At 45.1% G+C, this 24,454-nt stretch overlaps 1 protein-coding gene across 1 annotated transcript in view; it reads left to right on the top strand.

The window, feature by feature from the left end:
* CWF19L2 (CWF19 like cell cycle control factor 2) overlaps positions 1-23,877 on the top strand; it is a 239,923-nt gene extending 216,046 nt beyond the window's left edge. The window contains exons 16-18 of the mRNA XM_040340244.1: positions 1,621-1,701; positions 12,622-12,723; positions 23,039-23,877. Coding sequence (XP_040196178.1) covers positions 1,621-1,701; positions 12,622-12,723; positions 23,039-23,179 — 324 coding nt within the window. The 3' untranslated portion in view covers positions 23,180-23,877. The remainder of the gene's footprint in view (positions 1-1,620; positions 1,702-12,621; positions 12,724-23,038) is intronic.
* The last annotated feature ends 577 nt before the right edge of the window (positions 23,878-24,454 follow it).

The raw sequence follows: 24,454 nt of genomic DNA, 5'->3' as shown, positions 1-24,454 counted from the left end.
CATAAAGCATCCCGATCCTCTTCTTTTGTGGGTCCCCCTCCAGCGGCCGTGGCTCCTCCCCCTGTTGCGTCCCCCCAATAGCAAGCCTCTTGCTATGGGGGAACCTAAGCAGGCCCGCTCCTGAGCCTCGCCCTTTGTGTCCATTTACATGCTCGGCTCATCACTGTCCCACATTCTCTTCTAATTGGCTCACTGGCTGTGATTGACAATAGCTCCCACTGCTGTGTGAACCAGTGAGGAGAGAGAGACCCAGAAGAGATGCTTTCGGGCACATTGCTGGATTGAGATTAGACTCGTAAGTATAGAAGGGGGTTGGGGGGGGGGTGGAAGCTGCCACCCAGAAGGTTTTTTACTATAAAGTGATACTAAAGTCGTTTGTTATTTTTAACAAACAAAAAATGTTATACTTACCTGCTCTTTGCAGTGGTTTTGCACACGCCAGCCCAGATCCTGTTCTTCTTGGGTCCCTCGCACTCCTAGCCCCTCCCTCCTGCCGAGTGCCCCCACAGCAAGCAGCTTACTATGGAGGCACCCTAGCCGCTGCTCTGTGTTTCCAGTGAGACACAAAGTTGCTGCTTAACATCTCCCCCTCTTTCTCCTCATTGGCTCACTGACTTTGGTTGACAGCAGTGGGAGCCAGTGGCATCTGCTGTGTGTCTCAGACATCCAGGGTCAAGATGGGGGTAAGTATTGGGGGGGCTGCTGCACACAGAAGATTTTTTATCTTAACGCATATGCATTAAGATCATAAAACCTACCCTTGGAACCACTTTAATGCATAGAATGCATTAAGGTAAACAAAAAACCTTGAGCCTTTATAACCACTTTAATGTGACCCTTAACTCATTGTAAACTTGCTAAATATTAAGGGTGGAAAGGTTGGAATATAAGCATGTGTATAAACTTACCTGACAAACTGGCAGCTCAGTCTTATAGATTACACAGGAAGAGCCCTGTGTAATCGACAAAGCTCTGCTGTCATTTCGACAGCCCTCCTTTGCGCTTTGTTTGTAGAGTTGGGTGACGCACACACTGACAGCAAAGCTCTGCTATTTACCCAGGTTGTGCCACACACTCCTCATGTCAGTCTGACAGCTCAGTCCTGCACCCAAGCCAGGTGATATGGAGGCAAGAGATGTTTATTACACCTGTGCCCCAAACGCTTGTCACCCAAGAAGGGTTTCTCTTGCCTGCAGATTGATGATGTGGCTGGGCTGTGTTAGAGAATTCTGTTTTGTAAATCTCTAGTTATGCCTTGAGAGAGTGTAGGGGAGGCTTATTAGCCATGTTTGGTATTTAAGCCGATGGCTTGTCACTGTAAAAGAAGAGCAGCACAGGAGTTGTATGCTCCCTCGTGTGCATATGTACTGTATGTCCTGCTCAGTTGGGGTAATAGTCTTTCAGTGCTTTTTATCTAAACATCCAAAAGCCTTCATAAATATATGGCCAGCTCTGGATATTCAAGTTTTTGTTTTTGTTCTTTGCTTGGAGCTTCACTTTGCAGTCCTTTTGATGTGCTTTTGATTTGGGGGAATTGGAATCTGAGAATTACAAAACATGAAGCAGAGATGTAACTTTGAACTTACAGATATGTACTGTTTGCTTATATTTTGGGTACAGAAAGCAATCATGGAATCTGATGAAGAATGGTCTATGAATAAGAAGCTGATTGATCTTTCAACAAAGGATGTTCGGCGATCGGTAAGTAGAGTACATCTGTCTGATCATCAAATTCAAGGTAGACTTGGAGGTATTCAGTCAAGCATGCCATTTTTGTATGTACACTGATATACAGGATACAGCATTGCTGCTAATCTTCATCCTTGTCATTTGAATACTCTACTTTCTAAATTCCAGGTTTTGCCAGTATTCTTCATTCTCTAAATGATCTTGAATCAATGAAGTCAGTGGTGGCCAACTTGCATCAGCCAAGGGATGCGCATAATATTTAGTATGCATGGTCAACATCCGCCGACATCCACAAAATTGGCGTCCTTTTTCCCCCACAAATAGAGCTTTCTTTTGGTGGTATTTGATCACCTCTGCGGTTTTTATTTTTTGCGCTATAAACAGAGAGCGACAATTTTGAAAAAAATTCAATATTTTTTACTTTTTGCTATAATAAATATCCCCCCAAAACATATATAAAATTTATTTTTTTCCTCAGTTTAGGCCGATACGTATTCTTCTACCTATTTTCGATCGCGAGGGGGCGGCTATAAACGAATAGCCGCGCCGTCTCCCCGGATCGCTCCCCGAGGGAATCCGCACGCAGCGCGGGGGGGTCCCGATCGGACCCCCCACCCGCTAGAAGGCAGGGACGTATATATACGCCCATCTGCCTGTCCGTGCCATTTTGCGGACGTATATAGACATGCGGCGGGCGTTAAGGTAACGTCGCTTCGCCCAGCCGCGTCATTCTGGCACATTAAAACTGTGGCGGCTGGTTGGCAAGGAGTTAAAGTACACCAGGGTCCCCATCAGAGTGCCCTCCCTAACATCAGTGTCCCCATAAGAAGCCCACCCCACTACTGTCAGTGTCCATATCCGAGTCCTCCCTTACATCAGGGCCCCCCATTACATCAGGGTCCCCATCAGAGAGTCCCCTCCCTTACATCAGGGTCCCTTTTATCACTGTAAGACTTGGAGTTCTGTAACAGCCGGTTGGGAGCTAAGAGGCATAGCAGGTCTGGACGGAAGTTCCGTCGTCCTGTGCATGCCAGAGCAAGCACATCGTTGGTTACTAGGGTGCTGGAGGGAACCTACCGGAGACTCTGGAGGTGGGAAGAAGCGGAGACCATAGGCAGACTATGCTGACCTAAATCCTCAATTTGTGCACATTGAGTATTCACCACTGACCCTAAACTCCAGCCAGATAAAATGTGGCTTGTGGGCCTTAGTTTGGAGACCCCCGCTCTACACACTGTGACACACCCTGCTAACAAGAAAGTGGGCTCAGTGTGTTATTGTACATATACACACAGCTTTGTGATTTCATTTCTTCATCGGTGTTGCTCTTTAACTCACGTTATTATTCTTATGAGGAGTTTATATAGCATTGACAGTTTGCGCAGCACTTTACATTATAAAGGGAGACAGTACAGTTACAATACAGTTCAATACAGAAGGGTTAGCCCTCATTCACACCTAGGCGACAAAACGCCTGAAGCGCGACGCCCGTGCCGCTGGAGGGGAGAATTTCCATTGATGTCTATTTTTATTCAGGCGGCATTGGCGTTCGGCCATAGACATCAATGTAAATTCTTTGTAAAAAAAAAAGTTAACTAATCGCGGCAAAATACGCCACGTACGCGGCGTTACAATGTGAATGGAGCCTTAGGAGGGCCCTGACATGGAGCTTACAATCTACTACATTAGAAACCTTACCTTTTTATGTGGCTTATTAATGCCAGCAGGGGTTCCTTTAACAGACTGTATTCTCCCTATCTGACACTTATACATCTAAGTTGTTAAAAGTTTGTGTCTTTTTACATTCCTGCTGGCTAACCTCATGTTTTATTACACATCCAAAGATGTAGGTACTAATCTGTATCTGAAATTGTCTCACATTTCAATTTATCTGAACTTTTAGTGAAGCGGGGATTAAATTCTCTATCGTTTTCTAAAATGAGATTGTATCAGATCTGATCCACTTTAGGTGGGAGATTAATGTGTTCTATTATACATCATCTACAGTGTGATCAGTCTGAAATGTCCTGACATTCATCCTCTGTAGTCTCTGTTCCGTCTCTCTCTATCCACCATGCACTCTCAGGCCCGGTCTGCGGAGGTCATGCTGCCTGTAGACTAACTTCCCTCTAATGACACATCTTGTTCCCCATACCCTTCAGCCATAGACTCTGTCTGACATTTCAGATGTCTCCTTTAATGTCCTAGTCCCACATAGGCAGCCTTTCCTGTATTTCATTTTCAATTGATTCTCCTTTTAATATTTTGCGGTTTTACATTTCCAGCTTTTCTCTTTGCTATAGCTTTTCTTGTGTTCTAACAACAGCGGAGTACTCAAAACCAGTCAAGATTAGGTTTATGCAAGTTCTACTTTATTAAAGGATAACTGTACTTTCCATATAGTTCATTTTAAATTACCCCCCCTCCCATTTCAGTAACCCCCAAGTCACACTTATGCAATGTGGTAACGCAACGCATAGTACTTGCAGGGCAAATGCACAATGGTGATTGGACTGTTTTGTGTTATATGGGATATATACTGGATTTATATTTATTTATATATATTTGTAGTGGTGGTGATCAGCAACTTATATGGGACTGCGATATTGCGGTGAATAATCTGACACTTACACTTTGTGGAAGCCAGTGACACTAATACAGTGATCAGTACTAATGACACTGGCTGGGAATTGGTTATCTAGGACGATCAAAGGGTTAATTCTGTGCCTAGCCAGTGTTTTTGTGTAAACAGTGTGGTGGCTTTTACCAAGAGAAGTGATGGATTTTATTCTTTGCAGGGACACAAAATCCATCCCTTCCCCCTGTCAGAATGGAGCTCTGCCTTGTTTACATAGGCAGAGCTCGATTCTGTGTCTCTGCCCAATGATCAGCAGGTGCCAGCGGATATCCTCTGCCCGGCACCCGCAAATCGGCTTCTGCTGAGTAAGCACAGCAGAAGTGGCCCAGCGCCCCCTAGGCAGAGCTGCAGAATCGCGTATATATACACGCGTTTCTGCACAGGAGGGCTGCCCTGTAGCAGTGTATCTGCTATAGGGTGGTCCTTAACTGGTTCAAAATGTACATTAAGCTCATCCTAGCGTACATATTTATGTCATTGGTGTAAATCGCCACCAGTTGAATTTGGAAATAGTCGATTAGACTGTCGATTTTTATGCCTGTTCAATTAATGCTTTAGGGGAAAGTAGCAGTCTGCCTGGAGAGGTACCTGATGCTGCCATCGTCACCCTGTCCAGCTGTCCACAGACAATCATCCTTTCATGTACACATACAGTGCCTTGAAAAAGTAATTACAGTAAAACCTTGGATTGCGAGCATAATTCATTCCGGAAGCATGCTTGTATTTCAAAGCACTTATATATCAAAGCAAATTTTTCCATAGGAAATAATGGAAACTCAAATGATTTGTTCCTCAACCATTTATTCATAAGTCTTCAGTTTATAGTCCATATAAAAAGATTATAGCGATGTGATAAGTTGTGTAACTGTAAAATGTCCATCCAAAAATGAAAGCCTCCCCAAGGGGATTAGAAGCAAAATCCAGCAGGATCTACAGAATATAAAAGAGAAGAGAGGAGCCTCGAAGTGTAGCAATATGGTTACATTTAATGAAGGTACAATATTTAACAACTCAGATGTGCCTCTTTTAATCTTCAACCATGTAAGTATGCAGGCATCCGGGGTAAAGCGATCCACATAAACCATCGTCCTCACCGCTATTACTCTGCAATCGTGACCGGGAAGACTGCCCTGCAGTAGAACGATGTGAAAGCAAGGCTTGAACCACTCGTGGAAGGGACAACGTCAATGGCGGTGAGGAGCATGGTCTATGTGGACAGCTTTTCCCCCCGAATGCCTGCATACTTAGATGTGCCTGTTTTAATCATCAACCATGTGAGTTTCTAAATGTTGTACCTTTGTTAAATGTAACCATATTGAAACACTTGGAGAAGCCTCTCTTCTCTTTTATACTCAGTTGTGACATGATGCTACTCTTATATCAAGACATCGCTTGTATATCAAGTCAAAATTGATTAAAAATGTTTGCGTGTCTTGCAAAACGCTCTCAAACCAAGGTTTTAGTGAGTGAGTGAGAAACTTATATAGCGCAACACATGCGAACTGAATCGCCTCTGGGCGCTTGGTATCCATTCCCTGGGCCCTCAGAAGAGATGGGTCTTGATCTTTCTCCTGAAGGACAGGTGGTCTTCCTCCAACCGGATGTTAGTTGGTAGAGCGTTCCATAGTCTGGGTCCTTGGACCGCAAATCTTCGTTCTCCTTTGGATTTGTATCTGGTTTCGGGTATCTGGAGTAGATTTTGATTAGTGGGTCGCAGAATGCGATTGGTGTTGTGAGCTTTTAGTTTTTCGCATAGATATTGGGGGGCATTTTACTGTATATCTCTTGAAATTTTCCACATTTTGTTACGTTACAACCAAAAACTTAAATGTATTTTATAGGAGTTTTATGTGATAGACCAACACAAAGTGGCACATAAATAGTGCTGTTCTGTGAAGCCCTCAAAGGATTATTAGAGAAACTTGGTGAACAAACAGCATCATGAAGGCCAAGGAACACACCAGACAGGTCAGGGATAAAGTTGTGGAGAAGTTTAAAGCGGGGTTAGGTTATAAAAAAGAAAGAGTATGGCACAACTGCAAACCTACCAAGACATGGCTGTCTACCTAAACTGACAGGCCGGGCAAGGAGATCATTAATCGGAGAAGCAGCCAAGAGGCCCATGGTAACTCTGGAGGAGCCGCAGAGATCCACAGCTCAGGTGGTAGAATCTGTCCACAAGACAACTATTAGTTGTACACTCCACAAATCTGGTCTTTATGAAAGGATGGTAAGAAGAAAGCCATTGTTGAAAGAAAGCCATAAGAAGTCCTTTTGCAGTTTGAGAGAAGCCATATGGGGGGGAGGGGGGACACACACAGAAAACATGTAGAAGAAGGTGCTCTGGTAACATGAGGCCAAAATTGAACTTTTTGGCCTAAAAAGTAAAATGCTATGTGTGGTGCGGAAACTAACACTGCACCTCACCCTGAACACACCATCCCCACTGTGAAACATGGTGGTGGCAGCATCGTGTTGTGGGGATGTTTTTTTCAGCAGGGATAGGGAAGCTGGTCAGAGTTTATAGGAAGATGGATGGAGCCAAATACTAGAAGAAAAGAAAACCTGTTAGTCTGCAAAAGACTTGAGACTGGGGCGGAGGTTCACCTTCCAGCAGGACAACGACCCTCAACATTCCGCCAGAGCTACAGTGGAATGGTTTAGATCAAAGCATATTCATTTGTTATAATGGCCCAGTCAAAGTCCAGACCTAAATCCAATTGAGAATCTGTGGCAAGACTTGAAAATTGCTGTTCAGACGCTCCCCATCCAATCAGACAGAGCTTGAGCGATTTTGCAAAGAAGAATGGGCAAAAATGTCGCTTTCTAGATGTGCAAAGCTGGTAGAGACATCGCTAAAATGACTTGCAGCTGTAATTGCAGCGAAAGGTGGTTCTACAAAGTACGTACACCACACTTTTCACATATTTGTTAAAATAATTTTCACAATTATGTGCAACTTGGTGTTGGTTTATCACATAAAATCCCAATAAAATACATTTATATTTTTGATTGTAACATGTCAAAATGTGGAAAATATCAAGGAGTATGAATACGTTTTTCCCTCTGCAATAAATTAATTTGTCGTCACCGTAGTCAGGTCTTAAGGCATCACACAGCACACAAGTCTCTAATGATCAAAAAGATGTATTTATAGACTGTACAAGCTGAAGTCTTCCACACCAAAGGTCCTTATCCCAGGTCTTTGCTTTGATCTCTTCTTTTCACTATAAATAACATAAAAGGAAAAAATCCAGCGTGGCTTATTAAGGAAGAGTGAAATACATTCCCATGTGCCAGCTAAAACGGTGCTTTTTTATATTTCCATTTATTCTTCGCCTGGCTAAGTTGAAGGACCTCTTCAACCCTCGCCTGACATTTTTTGTGGCTTTTCTCAGTTCCATTCATATGTCACCTGCAATTTTTTTATTTTAGTTTTCCCATCTTGAAATGAAAATCAGTGTTAATGGTATACAGGATGTGTATTGCAGGTAGATGTGCTCTTTATTTTATCTGCTCAATCCTGGTCTCACTGAGTTTATGGTTTAGATCTATTTCTATCAATGCCATATGGCTAATTTTCAGTATTTGCCGGTGTATAAGACGACCCCCTAATTTTACATTTTTTTTAAGATTTTTTGCCTGTACTCATTGTATAAGACGACCCTCCTTCCGACGCTTCATATTTCTTCCTTCTTGAAGCCATATTCTTCTTCATTCTTGCTGGAGCTGGAGCCAATCACGGCGAGCGATGTATTCTATTAATGAATACAAAGCCTGCTCGAATTGGCAGAGGCTGTAACATTATCATCCCATGCCTCTCTGACTCTCAAAGCCAATCCGAGCAGGCTCTGTATTCATTTGAATACACCGCTCACCAGGATTGGCTAAGCGGTAGATACTGTATGTATCCAAAGCTACATACAGTATTACCGCACATCCAGCAGGCATCTGAGCAGCTGACCCGGCATATAAGACGACCCCTGCTTTTTGGTCATTTTTTTTAAGTGTAAAATGTAGTCTTATACGCCAGCAAATACAGTAGTTTGATTGTCATTTATTCTGTCTTTTAAAGTGGAACACGCTCGGTCTCTCAATCAACATTGACTATTTTTTAATCCTTATGCTGCTAGTATTAGGAAAGTATATTAGATTTAGATTTTTTTACATTTCTTTAGTTACTTCCAGGTTCCCATGACCATACACAAATTATGTCATACATCCCAGGAGGAGAGGAGGGGCTTTCTCAGCCAAGCAAACCTGCCTGTGTTTGGACAAAATTTCTAACCCACGTCACTTCATGTGACGTGGCATTGTAAATCTGCGCATTTGCAGTGCGTCATCGATATTACTTCAGCGCTGATATCGGTGCACTCAGGAATTTGCATGTCAAATTCCTCAATCAACGATTCGGCGCATTCACACATAGAGAGGAGCTACTGCGAAATTGATGTTTTTAACATTGGTGTCTATGGGAAGTCTTGGTCAGCTTGACAGGCACTGCTCCTGAACCATAAGCGACAGGGACACCAAACTTGGGGAGCACGTAAAGGGGACCCAGGACTACAACATATCCATATTTTGGGGTTGGCCCATTTTGCCTAGGTAATCTACAATGTCATAGTCTTTGGTCCCCTTAACGTGTTTGGTGTCCCTGTCACTTATGGCTCGGGAGCAGTGCCATGTCAAGCTGACTAAGATTTCTCATAGACGCCGATGTTAAATGACTCCATGAGGGAGCTTCAATTGACCTGTTTAGGAAAATGGTGCCACCCAGACCAGGTAACTTTGGCTCAACGATACGGTAGAATAGGTGGCAGCCACTCCAAATTTCTACCAGAGGTGGTCCCCTTTCGGTGTTCCCCGAGTTTGATGTCCCTGTCACCTATGGTTTGGGAACAGTGCTTTACCAGGCTGACCAATTTTTCCCATAGATGCCAGTGTTAAATGCTGATGGCTTCCCGGTCACTGTCCGGTGACTTTGGAACCCCAATATGGGTGAACCATGGGTTCCCAGGACCTAAAACTTGGGGCGTGAATCTATTGAGGGGGATTCCTGCAGCCTCCAATTGTCGGCTTCCAAAGATTTTTGAATTTGTTTCTGTTGTGAAGCTCATTTGACGGGTTAGCTTGAGCGAAGACCAAGTTGCCATGTCCACCTTCCGAGACCGGTCTAGGTTCCGCCTGTCCCTTCGGTTCGGCGTGAACCCTGTTTTGGACATTTTTAGTCAGCCTTTAATTTAGGCTAAATGAAGTGTCTATATATACTGGGAGAAAGCTCAACCATTAAGAGTCCACCCAGGAAAAGGTGCAGAGAGACTACAGATTCCATGCAGATGGTAACCTTCTGGAAGTGGGCACCAGAATCCCAGCGCCCTATGGGCCACTGAGCTGTCACGCTGCCCTTTATATAAAGATGAGGCCAGAGGGCCAGAAGGAAATATACGACAGGCAAGGTTGCCAAAGATCCTAAGCGAGCCGACAGATTAAAACTTTTGCTTCTGTGCACCCTGAAGTCTGGTGGAAGACTTTCATCTTCACTCTTCATTGGAATTTGTTGTTATTTGGACTATCACATATTTATCACTATTTTAAGCGCTGCACTTTGGACTATGATATTTACCACCCATGGCTAGCCGGGAAGTTGCACAAGCATTTGGACGAGTCCCGTGATCTGAGCATCACCCGTAGAAACAAACAACATTTTGTAGGAAACCAATGAAATATTCAAATTAGCCCTCCCAGGCTTTTTCCGGTGCACTGTCCAGGAGCTACATGGTTCAAAGTGGACTTTTCCAGTTACAGAACCTTCCAGTAAGGCCAGAGACCCCAAACTCGGTGTAGAGGTACCATCAACGGTCCTCTCTGGCCCCCTTAAAAATCAGGGAAATGTCAGAAAAGACCCAAAAATGTCATCATGGATGGCTGGCACCTTTTGGTTCGGGAGCTGTTGTCCAAAAACTGGTAATGACAGGTCTCCCATAGACTTTACGGGAAAAAGGTGCCAACTCTGTCAAATTTAGAGCATCGGGACGGTCGAACCATAGGTGGCAACCGTCTCAAATTTCTACCAGAGGTGATCCTGGGTCCCTTTTAACGTGCTCCCCAAGTTTGGTGTCTCAATTATTTTGGGAAGCCTACCCCACCTCCACCTAAGCACTGTACCCGAAACCCCTCCATCAGATCATACCCTACAGCTATTACATTTTGTACCACCTTCCCCTCCCTTTAGATTGTAAGCTCCATTAGCAGGGCCCTCCTATTCCTTCTGCATTGAACTGTATTGTAAATGTACTGTCCCCCTTTATATTGTAAAGCAGTGTGTAAACTGTTGGTGCTATATGAATCCTGTATTATAATAATAATATTATAGCCACAGAAGTTGGCCAACTCACCCATGGTTTTGGAATTTGCATGTCCAACAAGCTCACATTGATGGTCAGGTGTTAACAAACTTTTGGCCATATGGGATATATTGTTTATAATATTTTAATAGAACATTAGGTCAGTTGCACATAGACATAAGAAACACACCTTTATTAATGCATCTTCCTGTACATCGGCACACATGTTGGTGCAGTTCCTCCATGAAAGACACATGCTATGTACACTTTGTGGATCACAACACCAGTGTATCTTGTATACTTTCTGCAAATTTTTGTGTTACGCAGGGAGGGAGAAAGGGGGGAAAGGCCAGCGCTGCAGAGCCCCAGGAGAAAGTAGGAGCTGGATGCCTCTAAAAAGAGGGTATCCGCTCCCCCCTCAAAAAAAATTACATGCCAAATGTGGCATGTCTGGGGGTCACCATCACTTAAAGCAGAAGTTCAATTTTTGTGTGGAACTCGGCTTTAAGACTATAAAGCCGTGAACGGCGGGTGCAGACCAGCAAGTCCACCCACACTCTCATAGCAGATGATGAAAGTTTGAAAAGTGGGGTCGCTTACCGCTGGTAATATCTACAAGCAACTTTATTGGAGACTTCTCAGAGAGAACATGGTTCTGCTGTCTCCAATAATGGTTCTGGTGTGCAACCTTCCTTTTCAACTGGCATAGAATTTTATTCTTAACATAATAATAAGCAGATACCCAGAGCACCCCTACCTTTACATCAGATGTCAAGAGTCCCCCCCACCATCAGAAGTGAGTCCATTGAAGGAAAGTGCAGGGTCTGGAGGAGGCCTGGAGTCTGCTGAATGCTAAGACCAGGAGAGGCAGAGACGAAGGGGTGCTTCAGCTTCACAGAGAGGTGCAGAGTCTCTAGGAGGAGTTATGTTCTAGTCTTTACTGCCAACTGCTAGGGGGGGTCCTCTCCGTGGCTGAAAAGAGAATTGCAGGTTCCGTCTTCCTCTCTGCTGCCAACTGTTGAAGCAAGATGGGGGCATGGAGGAGGTGTGAGGGACACAGGAAATGGCCTGGAGGGCTGGATTCGGCATTTGGGCCTTGTGTTTTTACATATGTGGTTTAGATCAAACCATAGTCATGTGCTAGGATGGCCCAGTCAACATTTCTGTTCAGACGTTCTTCCATCCAATCTGACAGAGCTTGAGCTATTTTTTAAAGAAGAATGGGCAAACATGTCACTCTCTAGATGTGCAAAGCTGGTAGAGACAATCCCAAAAAGACTTGCAGCTCTAATTGCAGCAAAAGGAGGCTCTACAAAGTATTGACTCAGGGGGGCAGAATACAAATGTACACCACACTTTTCACATATTCATTTGTAAACAAAAATTGGAAAACCATTTATCATTTTCCTTCCACCTCACAATTCTGTGCCACGTTGTGTTGGTCTATCACATAAAATCCCAATAAAATACATTTATGTTTTTGGTTGTAACATGACAAAATGTGGAATATTTCAAAGGGTGTGAATACTTTTTCAAGGCACTGTACATTTGTGTGAATTACAACTTATGCTCACCATAGAGATTCTTGCAGGTCATAGACGTAACAGTGTATAGAAGTAAACACTATGAGGTTTATTTACTAACACTGGAGAGTGCAAAATCTTGTGCAGCTGTGCATTGTAGCCAATCGGCTTCTAATTCAGTTTGTTCACTTAATCCTTGACAACAAAAAAAACCTGCAAAGTGATTGGTTTGTATGCAGGGCCACACCAAATGGTTTCCTATGGAACACGTTCTGTAGTGCAAATCTGCAGAAAGCACAAACAATGCAAATTTGTGAATCGGGCCTTAGTGAATGCAAGGCCATGTCTTTTACTCCTGTGCAAAGTTCTGAATGCATCAGTGCTGTCATTAATAGTGACACTAAGTTTTATTCTTTTCTTTTTTAAGGTTCCTAAAGGTTTGCCATATTTTTCAGTGGATTTTGGACTACAAGGAGGATTTGCACATGTTATTGAAGACCATAACAAGTTTCCGCATTACTTTGGCAAGGTATTTTTTTTTTCTAGTCAATAAAATTCATCTTTGGTCAGATAATCTTGTTTAAAAAAAATGTCTTTTGAGCAGTGTCTTTAGAATAAGATGATGGTTTGTAAACAAACAAAAAAAAAATGGTGGAAAGTATTTGCCATCTTTTTAAAATACTGGACTGGAGCATGTGATGGTCCAGTTTGGTGCCAGTTAACACCAGTGTGGCATCAGTCTCGTGACTTTGAAGCCGACATCCCTGTGTGACTTTATCGCAACTTGCATACAAATTCTTTAACTGCTTGCCACCCACCCGCCGTCAAATGAGGTGTGATCGACAGCCGTCGCATGTAAATACGGAGATGTCAGTAATCGGCTCTCCTCGCCTCACACTGACAGAGTGTGAGGAGAGGAGAGCCGATCTGCGGCATCTCCTCACAGGGGGACATGTAGGAATGTAATCAGTGCCCTGATTACAGTATGTCAATTTAAGTGTCACAAATCAGCACCCGCCATTGCCCATCAGTGCCCACCAGTGGCACCAATCAGTGCCCACCACAGCCCACAAGTGCCACCAATCAGTGCCCATTAGCAATGTCAGTCAATGCTGGCTATCAGTGACGCCTATCAGTGCTGCCCCATCAATGCCCATCACTGCTGTCAATCAATGGCCATCAGTGCCACTCATCAATGGCCATCAGTGCCCATCAGTACTGTCTATCCATGCCGCCTATTAGTGCCCTAACAGTGCCCATCAGTGCCGCCTATCAGTGCTCATCAATGCCACCTATCAGTCCCCTTAAGTGTGGCATATTAGTGCTGCCTAATCAGTGCCCATAAGTGTCGCCTCATCAGTGACCATTAGTGCCACCTCATCAATGCCCACTAGCCCAGCCTATCAGTGCCGCCTCATCAGCGCACATCAGTGAAGGCAAAAAATTACTTTCTTTCTGTCAGTAAATTTTGTAACCGAGTAAAAAAACATGTTTGTTTTTTTTTCAACATTTTTGGTCTTTTCTTTTTCTTTTTTATAAAAAACCCAGCAATGGTTAAATACCACCAAAAGAAAGCTCTATTTGTGTGAAGAAAATTATCAAAAACTGGTTTGGGTACAGTGTTACATGGCCGCGCAATTGTCATTCAAAATGCGACAGCGCTGAAAAAATGGCTTGGGCAGGAAGGGGGTGTAAGTGCCTGGTAGGCAAGTGGTTAACAGAAGTCAGTGCAAGTCGTAATGTTGTCACCCCAAAGTAGAGCAAGAACCTTTTTCTAAGTCTGAGTGACTTGAGTCGCACCGATTTAGAATGGTTCCATTGCCATTAATGGGAAGCGACTTGTCATGCGACTTTATTGCATGACAAGTTGCGGCAGTGTGAACCTGCCCTTACCCAGAAATGTTGTAAATTCAATTGAAGATCTGTCTGTCACATTGCTTTTTGACTGGTGAGATCTTTCTGCCAGGGGACTAAATCCAAACAAACAAGCCTTCTCTGCCGGGAGAAGACTTTGATTTTGGCTAGCCGCTATAGCCAAATCCAGCCAAATGTGGCACCAGAGAGGGAAAAGGCGTCAAATAAGGCTAAGCAGAGCTTCTACTTTTAACCACTTACCCCCCGGACCATATTGCTGCCCAAAGACCAGAGTACTTTTTGCGATTCGGGACTGCGTCGCTTTAACTGACAATTGCGCGGTCGTGCGACGTGGCTCCCAAACAAAATTGGCGTCCTTTTTTTCCCACAAATAGAGCTTACTTTTGGTGGTATTTGATCACCTCTGCGGTTTTTAGTTTTTGCGCTATAAACAAAAATAGAGAGCCAATTTTGAAAAAAATTAATATTTTTTATATTTTGCTATAATAAATATCCCCCAAAAATATATAAAAAAAACATTTTTTTTCCTCAGTTTAGGCCGATACGTTTTCTTCTACATATTTTTCGTAAAAAAAAATCGCAATAAGCGTTTGATTGGTTTGCGCAAAAGTTATAGCGTTTACAAAATAGGGGGTATTTTTATGTCATTTTTATTATATTTTTTTTACTAGTAATGGCGGCGATCAGCGATTTTTTTTTTCGGTATTGCGACATTATGGCGGACACTTCGGACACTTTTGACACATTTTTGGGACCATTGGCATTTTTATAGCGATCAGTGCTATAAAAATGCATTAGATTACTATAAAAATGCCACTGGCAGTGAAGGGGTTAACACTAGGGGGTGGGGAAGGGGTTAAGTATGCCTGGGTGTGTTCTTACTGTGGGGGGGGGGGTGGCCTCACTAGGGGAAACACTGATCCTCGGTTCATACATTGTATGAACCGAAGATCAGCATTTCCCCTGCTGACAGGACCGGGAGCTGTGTGTTTACACACACAGCTCCCGGTCTCCGCTCTGTAACGAGCGATCGCGTGTGCCCGGCGGCGATCGCGCCCGCCAGGCACACGCACGGGAGTCGGGGGCGAGCGGTGGGTGCATCATATTACGTGCTCTCGCCCAGCAGAGCCACCTTGTGGACGTATATCGACGGTGCGCGGTCGGCAAGTGGTTAAGCAAACTAAATGTCATTCAGTTAGTTGGCAGCCGCAATACTTAAAGCGGAGGTTCACCCATAGCGCACACTTTTCTTTATCGTACATCACGGGACACAGAGCGGCATATTCATTACTATGTGGGTTATATGGAGTACCTTCAGGTGATGGACACTGGCAATCTCAAACAGGAAGTGCTCCTCCCTATATAACCCCCTCCCATAGGAGGAGTACCTCAGTTTTTTCGCCAGTGTCTTAGGTGTTGGTCATGGAATAGCTTTGCCTCCACATCCTTGGGATCAAGGCGGGCTATCCGGATCTGTCCAAGGGCCTCAGAGCTAAAGTGGACAGTACCCGGGCCCCAAATCGTGGGGTTTGCCCATAATGCTTCTCTTTTTAGAGAGCTGGGCCCAGGACTTAGAACCTTTGTGGTACCTAAGGTAACCTGTTTGCCAGGGTGCTATATGGGCCCAGGACATTGGGTTCCTTCCAGGACCCCAGGGCCTGAAGGTCTAGTACGCAACCCACGGAGATGGGGGAAGATTGGACCTCTTGCGGTGCAAAGTCCTGCGGCGTGGAGCAGGTAAGAAAAGGGGGGGGCCTGCGGGACTTGGTTCGTCGGCAGGCTCTGTAGGGGGGATCTTTGGGGGATGTGCCTGAGTATGCTCTTGCATTGGCAGTTTGGGGCCACTATGTCTATCAAAGAGACAGGATGGTCTGTGTTTGAGCTCCCATGTGTGATCACCCCAAGTATGTGTTGCATTGTACTTATCTGCTGGGCGCTGGGTTGGGAAAGGAGCTGTGTGTTTGGGCTAAGCTTTCCCAGGACTGGGGGGTCAGTGACTCACCTGAGACCTTACCTGTCTGGGTGCCGTGCGGTGCTCGTCCTCCAGCGTGTCAGGAACGCTTCACAGCGTGGCCCCATCCTCCGCAACACGGGCGCGCGCGCCCTGTAATATAGGCGCAGGGTAATGATTCGCGCCGTTGTGGAGGAAGGGGGGCGGGACGTCTAGCCTGATAAAAGGAAGGGGCGGCCCTTCCTCTATGCTGTGTAGCTCAGTTGCGATTCTGAGCTTCAAGGAGGAGGACACAGAGCGGCTGAAGGGCGGCTGAGGGCACCCAGTGGCGCAAGGAAGTATTGCAGTTCTGATATACAGAACTAGCTGTGTGGTTGCTAGCCTAAAAAATTCCTATACAGCAGACGGATACTTGCAATTTTTTTGAGGGAAGACGGCATGTTTTCATAAAAAAAAAAAAAAGTTATTGAAAAAAAAAAATAGGAAACATACTGAACGCTTCCCATTTTGGTTTTGGACGTTAGTTGTTACTACCGTTCCCTAAACCGTACTATTCTTTTCTCCTAGCTACAACAAACAAAGGTTGTAAGCAGGGGTACCTCGGTATTGTACCATGGCTTCCAAAAGTTCAGGATCAGGGGGTACAAAAGAAAGGGATTCCCCCTCAGATTCTCACGGTTCAGGTGGGCCTATGCCAGTACTCTCCCCGCAGGTTAATGCACCAGTGGGCGCCTTGGTTGAGCCATTGGGGAGATCTGGTGCTGAGGCTGCATCAGATCCACCCAACCCTGTGTATATCACAGAGAAGATGCTAGCCGTCTCCTTGGAGGGGCTAGAAAAAAGATTAGCGGCTATGATAGCCAAATCTACACCGGGTAAAAAGCGGACTAGGTCTCCATCGCCTGAGTGTGGACCCTCAGATGCTGAGGTTCTCTCCCCGGGGGGATTTGAGTTGCAGGAGGATCATTTGGATCAGGACCAAAGAGGTTCAGAGGTGGAAGATTCGGCTAATGAAGAGCCTTGCTCAGCCTCCCAAGCGGAAAGCTTCTGGGTCCAATCCCTGACAGACATGGTCCACTTGGCGTTTAAATTGCCCTTGCCGGAACCTCAGGTTTCGGCCGCATCATCTCTAGGCTCTTTGAAAACGTCTCGGAGTAGCGCTGTTTTTCCAGTCCATCCTCTGTTAGAGGAAGTAATCTTCCAGGATTGGGCACGACCGGACAGAATCTTTTTACCACCTAAAAGATTTTCCGTCGTCTACCCTATGGAAGAAAAATTTGCCAAAAAGTGGGCACTCCCAGCGGTGGATGCCGCTATCTCGTGTGTAAATAAGTCCTTGACTTGCCCGGTGGAAAACTTACAAGTGTTTAAAGAACCGGTCGATAAGCGTTTGGAAACACTTTTAAAAGCTTCCTTTACCACGGCAGGTGCAGTAATACAGCCAGCGGTGGCGGCTATTGGAGTTTGTCAGGCATTAACAGACCAGACAAGACAAATGCTTAAAGTTATTCCGGCCCAGCAGGCGGAAGAATTGGCTGATATTCATTGAGCTATGTGCTTTGCGGTGGATGCTATAAAGGACTCCATCCAGCAGGCGTCTCGTCTGTCACTATTTTTAGTACATATGAGAAGGCTCATATGGTTAAAAAACTGGGAGGCTGAGCCCCCATGCAAAAAGCTTCTGGCAGGGTTTCCCTTCCATGGAGAACGACTCTTCGGAGAAGATCTGGATAAATACATTCAGACTATTTCAAGTGGCAAAAGTACCCTTCTACCAGTAAAAAAGAAGGTTCGGGGACCTGCGTTCAAACGGCAGCTTTCCCCTGCTCAGGGGCCCTCCAATTCCAGGCAGTATCGACGGCCTCCTGCGAGATCATACTTTAACAATAAGTCGCAGGGTCAAGCCTCTGGAGGCAAGAAGCAGTGGTATCGTAAGCCAGCAAAGACAGCTCCTAAGTCTGCCTCATGAAGGGACGCCCCCACCCACGAAGGTGGGGGGAAGGCTGCGACTTTTTGCGGAAATTTGGGAGACCGACATTTCCGACAAGTGGGTCCGGTCTTCCGTGGCCACAGGCTACAAATTGGAATTTCTAAAATTTCCTCCACCTCATTATCAGGAGTCGAGAGTGCCAAACGAGCCGACAAAGAAGGCCACCTTAATGGCGGCATTAAATCATCTGCTTTACCAAGGCGTGATAGTAGAGGTACCAGCCCAAGAACAAGGGCTAGGGTTCTACTCCAATCTGTTTATCATCCCAAAACCCAACGGCGATGTCAGGCCAATCTTGGACTTAAAGGGATTAAATGCGTACCTAAAAGTACGCTCATTTCGGATGGAGTCCGTGCGGTCGGCAACCGCCGCACTCCAGAAAGACGACTTTCTGGCATCCATAGACATAAAGGATGCTTACCTTCATGTGCCAATTTTTCAGCCACATCAAAGGTTTCTACGCTTTACGGTGGCTCGGCGTCATTTTCAGTTTGTGGCACTTCCTTTCGGGTTGGCTACGGCCCCCCGAGTGTTCACGAAGATCTTAGCTCCAGTTCTAGCCAATCTAAGAATTCAAGGGGTCACGGTCCTAGCTTACCTGGACGACCTCCTAGTCATAGATCACTCGTCTCCTTGCCTGGAACGAGCAGTGGCTCTCACGGTCCAGTACCTAGAAAGGTTCGGCTGGGTCCTGAACCGAGAAAAATCAGCTTTTCAGCCCACAAAGAGGTTGGAATATCTCGGCATGTCATTAGACACGGAACAGCAAAAGGTGTTCCTGCCTCAAGTAAAGGTCAAGGCCATCAAAGAGTCGATACATCTGGTTCTAAGCAAAAGAGAACCAACAATTCGCCTATGCATGCGGTTACTAGGCAAGCTAGTAGCCACCTTCGAGGCAGTGCCATATGCTCAAAGCCACACTCGAGTTCTGCAGGCAGCCATTCTGTCAGCATGGAGCAAGAGGCCACAGGCCTTGGAATTTCCTTTGCCACTCTCATCAAGAGTCCGGCAAAGTCTGTGTTGGTGGTTAAACCCTCAGAATCTACTGAAGGGAAAGTCTTTCAGCCCCGTGGTCTGGAAGATAGTGACCACAGATGCCAGCCTGAAGGGCTGGGGAGCGATCTTGGATGGTTGCACTCGCCAAGGTACTTGGGCACAGACAGAAAGGCAGTTGCCCATCAATATCTTGGAGCTCAGAGCGGCTCGGCTACCCCTCAAGGCTTGGACATCCAAATTACAGGGGTTCCCGGTGAGGATACAATCAGACAATGCCACGGCTGTGGCATATATAAATCATCAAGGGGGAACCAAGAGTCAAGCTGCTCAGAGAGAAGTGAGCTTGATTTTCCTGTGGGCAGAGAATCATGTGCCCTGCATATCGGCAATATTCATTCCCGGGGTGGACAACCTGCAGGCGGACTTCTTGAGTCGTCAGACTCTGTCACCAGGGGAATGGTCTCTGCATCCGCAAATGTTTCAGATGATTTGCCAGAGGTGGGGAGTGCCGGACATGGATATCATGGCATCAAGGTCCAACAAGAAGCTAGACAAGTTCATGTCCCGGACTCGGGACCCTATGGCCTGCGGAACCGATGCGTTGGTTTGCCCTTGGCATCAGTTCAATCTTCTCTATGCCTTCCCCCCGCTACAGTTACTACCCCGCCTGTTACGCAGGATCAGGGTGGAGCACAAGCCAGTCATCCTGGTAGCTCCAGCATGGCCCAGGAGGGCATGGTACTCACTAATCCTAAAGATGGCAGTGGGAGACCCTTGGACGCTTCCTCTACGGCCAGACCTACTCTCGCAAGGCCCGATCCTCCACCCTGCATTACGGCGTCTAAATTTGACGGCCTGGCGGCTGAATCCCTGATTCTCAGGGGTAGAGGGCTGTCTAGGCAGGTAATCTCTACCCTGATCAGGGCTAGAAAGCCGGTCTCCAGGGTGATTTATTACAGGGTCTGGAAGGCCTACGTAGGCTGGTGTGAGTCCAAGAAATGGCTTTCCCGCAAGTATACCATTGATCGAGTGTTAAGTTTTCTCCAGCTAGGAGTGGATAAAGGCCTGGCATTAAGCACAATCAAAGGACAGATTTCAGCTTTGTCAGTGTGGTTTCAGAGGCCATTGGCCACCCACTCGCTGGTTAAGACCTTCATACAGGGGGTCTTACGTATTAATTCTCCGGTTAAGTCACCACTTTGTCCGTGGGATTTAAATCTTGTTCTGTCAACTCTGCAGAAACAACCTTTTGAGCCGTTGGCTGAGATTCCTTTGGTTTTACTGACAAGGAAGTTGGTATTTCTGGTTGCAATAGTTTCCGCCAGAAGAGTGTCAGAATTGGCAGCCTTATCGTGTAAGGAGCCATATCTTATTCTGCATAAGGACAGGGTGGTTCTCCGTCCTCATCCTTCCTTTTTACCAAAGGTTATATCCAGTTTTCACCTGAACCAGGATTTGGTACTACCATCCTTCTTTCCGAAGCCTACTTCCAGAAAGGAAGGGTTGCTGCATACCTTGGATATTGTCAGGGCCATGAAGGCCTATCTTAAAGCTACAGAGAAGATTCGGAAAACAGATGTGTTGTTCATTCTACCGGATGGGCCCAAGAAAGGGCAGGCAGCTGCAAAATCCACCATCTCGAGATGGATTAAACAGTTAATTACTCAGGCCTACGGCTTGAAGAGGTTGCCTCCTCCTTTGTCAGTAAAGGCTCATTCTACCAGGGCCATGGGCGCCTCCTGGGCAGCACACCATCAGATCTCTATGGCTCAAGTATGCAAAGCGGCAACCTGGTCTTCAGTCCACACGTTTACAAAATTTTACCAGGTGGACGTAAGAAAGAATACAGATACAGCCTTTGGGCAGGCAGTGCTGCAGGCTGCGATTTAAGACCCTCAGAATCGGGGGCACCCTTGAGTTAAAATTTAAATTTAAGTTTAATTTTTCTCGACTAAGTTGGATTTATTATTATTATTTGAGTATACCTCTAAATTAAATCCTTTTGGGAAGATGTCTCCCTCCCCTCATTAAAAGCATTGCTTTGGGACATCCCACATAGTAATGAATATGCCGCTCTGTGTCCCGTGATGTACGATAAAGAAAAAGGGATTTTTAATACAGCTTACCTGTAAAATCCTTTTCTTGAAGTACATCACGGGACACAGAGCTCCCACCCCTCTTATGGGGACCATTTTGGGAGGCATACTGCTTGCTACAAAACTGAGGTACTCCTCCTATGTGAGGGGGTTATATAGGGAGGAGCACTTCCTGTTTGAGATTGCCAGTGTCCATCACCTGAAGGTACTCCATATAACCCACATAGTAATGAATATGCCGCTCTGTGTCCCGTGATGTACTTCAAGAAAAGGATTTTACAGGTAAGCTGTATTAAAAATCCCTTTTTTAGCCTTAGATTCCTGCTTGTTTTGTCTAGGGGAATCGGCTATTGGTTTTAAAATATGATCCGTACTTACCCGTTTACGAGATGCATCCTCTCCGTCGCTTCCGGGTATGGGCTGCGGGACTGGGCGTTCCTTCTTGATTGACAGTCTTCCGAGAAGCTTCCGACGGTCGCATCCATCGCGTCACGATTTTCCCGAAAGAAGGCGAACGTCGGTGCGCAGGCGCAGTATAGAGCCGCACCTACGTTCGGCTTCTTTCGGCTACGAGTGACGCGATGGATGCGACCGTCGGAAGCCTCTCGGAAGACTGTCAATCAAGAAGGAACGCCCGCTCCCGAAGACCCATACCCGGAAGCGACGGAAGAAGATGCATCTCGAAAACGGGTAAGTACGGATCATATTTTAAAACCAATAGCCGATTCCCCTAGACAAAACGAGCAGGAATCTAAGGCTAAAATAGAAACAAAAACCGAGTTGGGTGAACTCCCGCTTTAAATTTTTTTTTTATCGTGGCCATCCCTGATAAATTGGAAATAAATTAACCCACTCTCATTGAATTTATGAATGTATGACCAGGGACATGTTTAGTATTTATCCTTGTTTTTGCTTGTCAGTAACTGGGCTCACATGTTAGGCTTTCTGTTGGCAGTGATAAATTGGAATAGATTTACTAGGAGAAGGGGAGGTTACATGAAGATATTAAGTGACCCATAGGGAGAGCAGACCATATTATGTGAGATCAGGTTGCATACTGTACATTCTGTACTTATTGAGCTCTTTTCAGCAGACTGCTGAATGAACGAATACAAAGCTTCCTCTGACTGAGCGCAAAGGACAGGTGGATGATGTCACAATCTGCCTCATCCAATCAGAGTAAGCTTTGTATCGATTCATAGAATACAAAGCTTCCTGTGAGTGGCTTCCTGACTTTTATTTGTTCCTGGAATGGGATAGGCATTTCCATCTCACTATTAGAACACAGTGCTGTATACTGTAGGTAGCTGAGGCTCCGTACAGTTCATACAGCGTGCCCAGCAAGCGCACCTGTTAGCACAGTAAATAGTTTCTTTGGCCCAGCTTAGCCCAAACAATCTATTTCCTTTTTCTTCACACTGATACACCCGAGTTAACCCCCGTCAGGACCAAAGTACCCGTAATTGGGGTTGGAGGTTCTTCACTCCCAAAACTCTTCAACCCACCAAAAAGCTTGACTTACCAATCCAAAGAGTACTAAAAATCAGTCCTCTTCTCTCCAACTAAACTATCTCAGAACCCCTCACTCTGCATGGTTGAGAACCCCAGAACAGGTGTCCCCCATTGAAAGATTTTTTCTTTATCTCTGTTCTGGCGACAACTCAAATTCTTGGTTTCAATCGTTACTAGGGCAAATCCAAAGAATTGTCTCTCCTGTGGGGACACAGATGGCAGTAAAACCCTGACAGAGGTTCTAACCCCTCGCTACTCTACACAAAACTAATAATTACAAATTATTAATTTTTCACATCTCAAAAAGTTGCAAAGCATTATAACAACTCAACAAAGGGATGCTGTGTTCTATTATTTCACACAGTGCTGCAGAAAATCGCAGCTTGGGAGCTGTTAATGACACCTTTGTGACTTTGTCCTGCAGGAGATCATTGGTGGCATGCTGGACCTGGAGCCCAGAGTCTGGAGAAAGGCCGTTCGTGAAAATTTTGATGATCAGAGGAAGAAGGTCTTGCAGTTTGCCCAGTGGTGGAAGCCATTCGATTTTACTAAAGCTAAAGAATAACTTATCCATGTATTTATTTTTATATTACACCGTTGTGTGTATTTTAGGAGTGTACATGTTTTTTTTATATCTGGAATTTGTACAAAGTACTTCAATATTTAATAAATTGTCAGTGAAGGTTTACTGAGGAGGCTCTTTCATAAAAACATGCCCCTATAGCAACCGGCCTGCTATAGGGGAATGCGAAGAGGAGGAGCCAGGAGCGCCAGTGGGGGACCCAAGAAAAGGTGGGATCGGGGGCTGCTCTGTGCAAAACAATTGCACAGAGCAGATAAGTATAAGATGTTATTAACAAAATAAATAAAACCTTTAAAATCGCTTTAAGGTGGCTGGTTTCAAATGAGCCTTCCAGGTAACTTTCAGTTTTGTGACATTGTTCTTTAAATGAACCCCACCCCATGAGTGTAGCATTCACCCCTGCTTCCACAGTCTTTACTGTGTGGTCCTGCCTGGCTCCATCCAAAACAATCCTGGTCAGGCTCTATCCTAGTCTCGTGCACATGGAACCACATTAATTTCTATGAATGTTTTGTTCTCCGCTGGATGGCCGAGAACAAAAACATTTAACCATTAGATATACTTTTGCTAAAAAAAAAGTGTTTACGTGACTAATAATCTGAAACCAGTGTCATGGATGCACTCTGTATTAAATGTTTTTTTTTGTAAAATAAAGATTTTCTGTAAATAAAAAATATAAAAAAACCTCAGTTTAAACTTGTAAACATAACAAAATTCAAATAAAAATGGCTTGAAACCATTCTGGTTTTCCCTTTCGCAGTCTTATCTAGATGTAAATGTATTCTAGTGTCCCACAGGGTCCATATATTACAGAGCACTTCTGTGTCATTATGCAACTGAGCTGCTAGGAAATCCATTATTCTTACCTAGTGTATTCCATCTCTCAGCATGGACAGGATTGGCACAGGGGGATTGGAAGTGGATAGACAGTAACAAGCGAGCACCTTTTGGAGTAGATATATTAACGGTAAAAAAACGAGGTCAGAGCACATTGCCCACAAAAAAGACGATGAAGGGAAGATGGTTACAGATGACAGAAGGCAACTGTACTAAATGCTTTATTTTCCTCATTTTTTGCACAGGAATGGAGGTGTATAACAACCATGACTGTACTGTTAGCCACAAGGGTATGTCCTGCAACATGTTACTAACAGAGGCCGGAGTCCAGAAAAGCCTAGGAACCCTTAACACAAATAAATTCGCCAGGACCAGATGGTTTTTACCTGAGAGTCTTCAAAGAACTCAGGTTATAGCTAG

The sequence above is a fragment of the Rana temporaria genome, chromosome 2, assembly GCF_905171775.1.
Source record: "Rana temporaria chromosome 2, aRanTem1.1, whole genome shotgun sequence".
NCBI lineage: Eukaryota > Metazoa > Chordata > Amphibia > Anura > Ranidae > Rana > Rana temporaria.
The sequence above is the reverse complement of the archived record's forward strand: the minus strand, read 5'-3'. Positions and strand labels throughout refer to the sequence as shown.